Source organism: Benincasa hispida, chromosome 1, assembly GCF_009727055.1.
Source record: "Benincasa hispida cultivar B227 chromosome 1, ASM972705v1, whole genome shotgun sequence".
Taxonomy (NCBI): Eukaryota; Viridiplantae; Streptophyta; class Magnoliopsida; order Cucurbitales; family Cucurbitaceae; genus Benincasa; species Benincasa hispida.
This window is the reverse complement of record NC_052349.1, coordinates 40,123,980-40,132,028: the sequence shown is the minus strand read 5'-3', so window position 1 is coordinate 40,132,028 and position 8,049 is coordinate 40,123,980. Positions and strand designations below refer to the sequence as shown.

At 33.4% G+C, this 8,049-nt stretch overlaps 1 protein-coding gene across 2 annotated transcripts; it reads left to right on the top strand.

Annotated features, from left to right (window-relative positions):
• Window positions 1-1,321: 1,321 nt before the first annotated feature.
• On the top strand, window positions 1,322-5,782 carry LOC120084235 (nudix hydrolase 13, mitochondrial). 2 transcript variants are annotated; one of them, XM_039040138.1, is made up of 6 exons: window positions 1,322-1,823; window positions 1,914-2,007; window positions 3,361-3,481; window positions 3,574-3,657; window positions 4,287-4,436; window positions 4,845-5,782. In XM_039040138.1, exons 2-6 carry the CDS (start codon window positions 1,937-1,939, stop codon window positions 5,118-5,120), a joined length of 702 nt encoding a protein of 233 aa, XP_038896066.1. In that variant the 5' UTR covers window positions 1,322-1,823; window positions 1,914-1,936; the 3' UTR covers window positions 5,121-5,782. The 2 variants fall into 2 exon arrangements, with proteins under 2 accessions (XP_038896066.1, XP_038896072.1); XM_039040144.1 differs by lacking the exons at window positions 1,322-1,823; window positions 1,914-2,007 and adding an exon at window positions 2,030-2,592.
• Window positions 5,783-8,049: the final 2,267 nt, after the last annotated feature.

Genomic DNA, 8,049 nt, shown 5'->3' with positions numbered 1-8,049 from the left:
ATGTTTGTGTGTTTCTAAACTTTGTACTTTAAGAAATTCTAATAAAGTTTAAAACTTTTAATTTTATGTCTATTGTTTAATAAGTTCCTTCAACTAGATTGTACTTTAGTAGACACAAAATTAAAATTTCGATTTGAAAATGTTCTTAAATTTATAGAAACAAAATAATTGTAGGAACAAATTAATACTTTTAATAACGGTAACATGTATCTAAATAAGCGTAGTTATATAAAATTTTACATAGTTATTAATAACTTTTTTTAATGCAAATATGAGTATAGTTCAACTAGCGTGAACCTGTATTATTAACATCGATATCGAAAGTTTGATCCTTTATTTTACGTTTTATAGAAAAAAAAAATCCTTTTTTCATTTAATAATCGTAGGAATCAATTCTTAACTATTAATCCTCAAAATGGTAATACGTACATGATCACTCCCTTGAATAAAAAGATTAATTTCCATACAATCACCAAGTAAAAAAAATTTGAGATAATTTTGAAGGGGGAGAAATCAAATAAAGTGTAAATCTCAGGATAATAATAAACAAAAGGCCATTTTCAAATAAAACAAAATAAACCAATTTATTTATAAATGTAATCAAATTTTAGTATCTATTAATAACAGATCGTGTAGATATTTATGAGTATCAATGATAGATGTCTATCACAATGTATCGTGGTTTATCACTAATAGACAGTGACATTTTTTTTATTATACTTGAAAATATTTTCAACAGTTTTACTACTTAAAACAATTACTCATAAAACAATTATATTATTTTCTTAAGAAAAGATCGAAGGTCATTCTATATGTTAGTAGAACTTATTAAAAAGGATAGGTTTTGAGCTTCAAATATAATAGTGGTATTTACAACTAGTTAGAACCTATAATTATCTACAATATTATTAATTTAAATCTCTATTTATTCCAATATTTACTATTTCTTATCTAAACAAGTAGTCTGAATCCCAAATATAGACTATTATAACCTAGATCATAGATTAAAATAGTCTGCACCCAAACATGGAATATTATAACCTACCGACTATAACGACTAACTCAGTATCTAAAACACCTCCTAAATTATTAAAAAAAAAAAAAAAATCCTCAACTTTTCTATTTGTTTCAAAAGTATCTATATTTCTTTAAATTTGCAATATTATCTTTATCTTTCATCAAAATTGGCCCTTAGAATAAAAATTCAATGAAACTTTTGTGATTGTGGTGATGATTTGAAATGATATAAGTATTCGGATTCCAATTTTCGTTCACATATATAGATTCTAATTTTCCATCTAAGTCGAAATTATCATTCTTATTTAACTAATTCTTTATTTACGATATAATGTAAATATCGATTGAATAAAAATAAGAAAATATGTAGAGGAGGGGGGAGAATGATGGGTTTGGTGTGTGGTGGAATATAAAATGGGCGCCGTTGCTATGCAATTGGCCCCGCGGAAATCTCTCTCTCCTTTCCCTTTGCTTCCATTTTCCAATTTCTCTCTTTCCTTCTTCACGATACCATTCTTCTTCTTCTTGATTTCTTCTTCTCTTTCTTCTTCAGATACGGACATTGAAGGCGTCACATTCTAGGTTCTAAGCTGTCAATTGAAACGCCCATTCAATGCTCTCTCACTTCCACAAACTTCCATTGATTACACCCCTTTCCGTTTCTGTTCTGTTTCCGCTTCTGTCCCCACCACTCTCCTGCATGGCTCTCGGTTTTTGCATCTTTCAATGACCCCATTTTGCCACACTGATTGATTGTTTCGCCGTTCCTTTCATCAAACTCTCCCCAATTTCTCTACACCCACCAGGTTTTATTTTCCATTTCATTTCATTTTGATGTAGTTTCCTTCTGTTTCCATATCTCAATCTCTTTTTCTTTCTGTTCCTTTGTTTCTCAGAGGTTTACACATTCGCTCTAATTATGTCTACGGTGTTAGCAAGAACAGGGCGACATCGTCAGCGATACGACGATCATTTTCGTCTTGTTTCAGGGTATTCTTCTCTAATACTTTGCTATTTCGTCGCATTCTTCTTTGTCTTCTTCTCTTTTGTTTCTACTTGACTTCTATCCTCTTAATCACTTTTCCTTCCTCATCTTTAATTATTACGAATAGTCTTGTTTTCTTTGCAAATTCCTCGGTTTAAAATGCCCATTTGAATTTGTTTTGTGTTTCTCTAATTTCTGCGCTACAGATATGCTTTTCGCTCATCTCAAATTGGAATTATTGTATCTTTCTGGTACAGGGAACAATATATTATATATATTTACTTATTTTATTGTATATTTCCTTGGTGGGTCTTCTTATTGACTTCTGTTACATGAACAACAAAAGGGGTTTCACTATCTATTTTGTCTCTTTCGTGGAAATCGTTAACCACAGCACGCATATGACATATCAGAGTTATCAACGACACCCGCTCTAATAACCTTTCGTTTGTGGGTAAGGACGAATTGTAGTGGGCATTCAGATATAGGAGGGAAAAAAGGGATTTCTGTTGTTTTCAGTATGGATTTTTTCCAAAGCCGATTGCGGGCTGTGATTTGATGTTTCGTTTTATGCGCCAAAAGTCCATGCGGTAATTATTATATTTGAAAACATTTGGGTATCTTTCATTATAATTGTTTATAATTTTACTCATGTTTTAAACATTCTGATATGCCTGGATTGGAATTGAATTGAGGGAAATGAGAAATTTAGGAACTATATCGTTGGGGATGATATGAATGCATTTGAAGTGTATAGAATAAGTTTTGGATGCTTGAAGATGAAAATTTTAGTATGATATATGTTAGAATGGGAAAGATTCTCTGATATTATTTTGCTCTGGGTGTGAAAAGACGATGAGTCCAAAATTTGTTGTATATTAGAATTATATGATGAGAAGACAACAGCGGAAGATAAAGGAACAATTTCTAGATTGAAGAACAGGTGAATCAATTGTTGAATGATGTGATGTGGATGGTGGATTTTGTGTTTCTATTTTCTTTTTCCTTTTCAGTCTGTAAAGTTGCTTTATGTAGTTGTCCGCAATTTTTCAAAGATTTGTACTTTACCTAATTCCCTAAATAGATAAAACGTTTAATGTGATTAATATAAAATTGCTTCGATTATGGGTTGATTTATTTCTATTTTCTCTTGACTTTCCAAATTTCAAATTTGCTTGGATCTTGAATTTTAGAAAATCTAAGTGTACTGTTGAATGGGAATGGCGATGTGCCTTTTTAGTATTGAATGCAGTTTCATTTAGCATAATTTTGGGGATGGTCTTGTAACTTAAATGAATTTAACTCAGCAATCAATCCTTATCTGTTGCTTAATTGTTGCCTTGGCACCTGCACAACAGATGCATACCTTATAGGCTGATAGAGGACAGCAATGAAGTCAACGAGCAGTGTGACGTTGAGAACAAGATTGAAGTTCTCATGGTTTCTTCACCAAATCGTGATGACCTAGTGTTTCCAAAGGTTTATAATTTTATCCAGTCTTGGTTGAAGGTGTTGGCAAGAAATATCACTGGCCTCTATTATATCTCAATGTTTCTCGTTCTTCTTTGTAGGGTGGATGGGAGGATGATGAAACCATCCTGGAAGCAGCATGTCGAGAAGCTGTGGAAGAAGCAGGAGTGAGAGGAAAGCTTAACGTAGGTTTATATATTGCTTCCTTGCAGAAATTGTTGGTCTTTTTGCATGTTTTCTTCACAAATACTGAACTATTTTCATCAAGGTTGTTGGTTGTAGAACCTTTCAGATGTTCATCGTTTGGTTGTCATAGGATAGGTTGCCATATCATAGCCATAGGAGTTAAGTCTAGGAATAACATAAGTAGGCATCTCAAGAAATTTATACACAAGGCATGAGGTGGATGCTAATAGCACGTTATTGACTTCTTTTACAGGAAGCTCAGATAATGAATTTGTGAAATGTTAAGTAAATGTAAACTAACATTTGGCCGTGCGAACTACTACGGGTAGAGTAGTGATGGAGTGAAGGGGGTAACTACTCCCGGATAATTTTTAGTTATGTAAGACAAAATTTCAAAATAGAAAGATATGTTGAGGTTTACCTGAGTTTTGCTTGCAACTTGATTTATTTGTGTACTGATTGTTACAAAAGAAGAAAAAAACTGTTAGTATATTTTTTGTAGAACTGCTATCCATTTTGACTTATTTTAAGGATACTCCATGCTTATTGTAACCTGGTATATACCACTGATAAGACAGTATTCTTTCTTTCATTTGGAAAACTAAATTGGGTTGTTTCTCTCTGTCAGGAAAATCCCCTCGGTGTTTGGGAGTTTAGAAGCAAAAGCAGTCAGGACATTTGCAGCATGGAGGGAGCATGCAGAGGATACATGTTTGCATTAGAAGTTACAGAAGAGCTTGAGTCGTGGCCAGAGCAGGGAAACCGCCATAGGAGATGGGTAGGTATATACTTACTGTGAAATTAACTCCTTTGGGAGTGTTTGGTCCACCGATTTCATAAGTCAGTGTTAAATAACTCAATTCTATCAACTTCAACAGTGTTCACTATTGAAGTTTGTACATTTATCAAAGAACTCCATCTTCTCCTCTCTCTGTTTTGAAAATTTATCGAAAAATTCTAACTAAACAACTCTACACCCCAAACACTGACTTTCTAATTTCAATATATTAACTACGGATCCTATACAGAGACTTCCTAACTTGAACATATTAACTTCGGACTTACACCTCTTAAATTGATGATAAGATGCTATTTCTGCACTCTTTAGAAAATCATTTTCTATAGACTGGTTTCTAACCCTACCAATAATGAGAAGAAAAATGATTTGCATGTGTTTGATTTGCAGCTCAATGTTAAAGAGGCATTCAGACTATGCCGGTACGAATGGATGCGCGTGGCACTTGAAGCATTTCTCCGAGTGATGGCAGAAGACGAAAATGGTGAAACTAGGCAAGAGACGGCAGAGACAAGCCCAGTTTCAAATGTGGTTGATTGTGCATTGATATCGTCTAACTGCTGTGGAAGGCCTCCTCCTTTTGGTCAGCAGCACAGTAGGAGTCATTCAACAGGCATTGGAGGCCTTTCAAGGGATTGCAGACTAGGCATTACATTAACTGAATGATGAAAATCTGTGCAGCGGGGCGTGTAATCAATCTCTGGTGGGCGGTGAAGTCGTTTAACTTTGAGAAAGAACAAACGAACTGTGAAGTGAAGGTGAAGTTGAAAGTGCAGCAAAATTATCAGAAAAAAGAAAGGAGGTAGGTCTTTTTTTTTTTTTGGGTTTTTGTTGGATGATGGATGATTGTTTGTATGTAGAAGAAGCAACTGTAGTTGAAGTACAAAATTATGTGGTTGCTTTGTTGTTAGTGATGTTAATAAGATAGTTGGATTGATGGGTTACTGACTGATGTTGATGGATTTTGGATGGTGGTGGTGGTTGTAATGCTGCTGGCTGCTGTAAATGAAGAAGAAGCCAAACATTGTATAGTTGGATGGTTTTTTTTAACTGTTGTGTCTACTGTTTAGTGAAAATGGTTTAGAGGAAAATTATTGGGAATAGTAACCTTCCATCTCATCTCTGACCTCTCACCAAAGTACGCAGGATGTCAACCTTGTCTTCATGCATTTCATTGCCCATGTTCTTTGCTTCAACCCTTCTACTTAACCATCAAGGATGAGTTCGAATTTGTATCTATTTGATCCTTGAACTTTTATAAGTGATCAATAGATCTTTGAACTTTTATAAGTGATCAATAGATCTTTGAACTTATTTTTTTTATTTAATATGTATTTTAAGCTTTTAATCATGTGTATAATAGATTCTTGAATTTTCAATTTTATGTCTAACAAGTCTTTGTTTACTCAAAAGAATTTAAAATCTATAATCTAATCGGTGAAGCTGAAAATTCAGACATCGTTTGGTAATCATTTTGTTTATAGTTGTTTTTTAAAATTAAGTCTATAGATATTATTTACACTTCCAAAATTCTTCTTTTGTTATCTACTTCTTACTAATGGTTTAAAAAACCAAGCCAAATTTTGAAAACTAAAGAAAGTAGTTTTTAAAAAAGTTATTGTTTTTGGAATTTGCTAAGAATTTAACTCTTGTACTTAAGAAATATGCAAATCATTGTAAGAAATGGAAAGAAAATGGGCTTAATTTTCAAAAACCAAAAACCAAAAAAACGAAATGGTTACCAAACTAGGACTTAGAGTTCTATTATACATAAAAGATAGGGATTTCTGCATAAAAGGTTTTACAAATAGGTCCATATTATTTTAATGAACCTATTGGTCTTCCTATTTTCACTAATATTAGTAGGTATTTACAACTTAACCCTCACCTACGTTATATATATATATATATATATATATATCATTCTCTCCCCCTATGCTTCAAGGCCATTTCTTCCTCCTCCCTCTCTTTTCTTCGTCTCTCTCCCTTTTTTCTCCTTTTCGGCAGTATGAGTTACAGGTGGGAGACGGATGACGTAGTGCGATCTGACGACAGGGCGAGCACGAGACGACAAGAACGGGGATGGTGAACTCGGAGCAGGCGAACGACAATGAAGAATTCGGAGCAAATGAATGACGACGGTGGACTCGGAGCACATGAACAGTAATGATGGGCTCAGAGCAGACGAGCAACAGACCCGATTCAACTTTTAGTTTTATTTTTTTTCCTATTTTTTATATATACTGTGATATATACGTACTTTTTGTAGCTTCTAGAGGAAATTTGATATATACTTTTATTGGATAATACATAGTATAGCCATGGGTTCTTTTATTGGATTTTATTACAAATTGCAATTTCAATAACACTTTTATTGAATAAAGTCTCAATAATACTTTTTTTTTTTTTTACAAAAATAGAATGTGTTTAGTAAATACAAACTGTAAGTTTTAGGACATTCCCAACATTCAGTCCATCAATCACTTTCACAAAAGTATGAGTGACACTATACCACCCTGAATGTGGCATTTGAAAATTGATGTTGTTCATTCTCATTAAAGAGCGTAACTCTAGACTGAAGATGTTCATCCATACTAGAGGCAACATAACAAATTGAATAAATTCATCCCTAGTAAAGATGTGACACAACAAATTGAAGATGCATATCGTCTGCATGATACTATACAAGTTGAATGCATATAATATTTTTGCTAAAAATTCAATCGTCTTTTCGCTCACTTAATTAAAGAATCAGTGTTGGGCGTCGCTTGCTTCAAGTTCGAGGCATTACTCGCCCAAAGTTCGATGCTTCATCTTCAATATTGAGGTGTTGTTTACCTAAAGTGCTACTTCAATTCATCTTTAAGTTCAAAATTGGAATTCGCCTTGTTGCATCATCAAATTCAAGTTTAGAGGATTGGCCTGTGCATATTTTATTGTGGTTGATGCCCTAAATCTCGTGGTTTTGTAGTTTGTAAATTGTATTTGTACAAACATATTATTTATCTAATAACATAAGTTGTGTTTTATTTGACATTTAGTTGCATTGACCCAAAACCAATAAACTAAGATCCAAGGCTATTAGATATAACTTAAACATGTATGTGGAGACATACAGGTGGATCGTGTTTCAAGTAATAAACTAAACGGTCTGTAGTAGATGGATAAGACTTGGTACCTTATCTTAGTGACACTACGGATACGACCCATTTTGTAGTTTTTACATTTGTTACAAAGCACTATAAATGATTTGATCCTGATCATTCATATGAAGACATGTGAGCAGGGGTATCCTATACAAAGAGTTTGTATAAGACCGGACCATGAAATGAATAGTCACTCTTTATAACACCGTTGCTAGTAGAGACTTACATTTATGAAATGAAATGGGCTTCTCGATCTTGGATTATAAGATCTGATACTGTGATCAAATCTTATGACTTTGATCAAAATGTTGATGAGCCTTGTGTTTACAAGAAAACCATTAATAGTTCAATTTCCTAGTATTGTAGTAGACAATATCCTACTCATTGGGAATGATGTAAGTCTACAAATTGATGTTAAACAGTGGTTAACGACCCAATTCCAAATGAAA

Coding starts and splice junctions, on each gene's coding strand:
- LOC120084235 (XM_039040138.1), top strand. CDS start 1,937: ATGTCTACGGTGTTAGCAAGAACAGGGCGACATCGTCAGCGATACGAC. Junction 2,008..3,360: donor CATTTTCGTCTTGTTTCAGG/GTATTCTTCTCT, acceptor CCTGCACAACAG/ATGCATACCTTATAGGCTGA. Junction 4,437..4,844: donor GAAACCGCCATAGGAGATGG/GTAGGTATATAC, acceptor TTTGATTTGCAG/CTCAATGTTAAAGAGGCATT.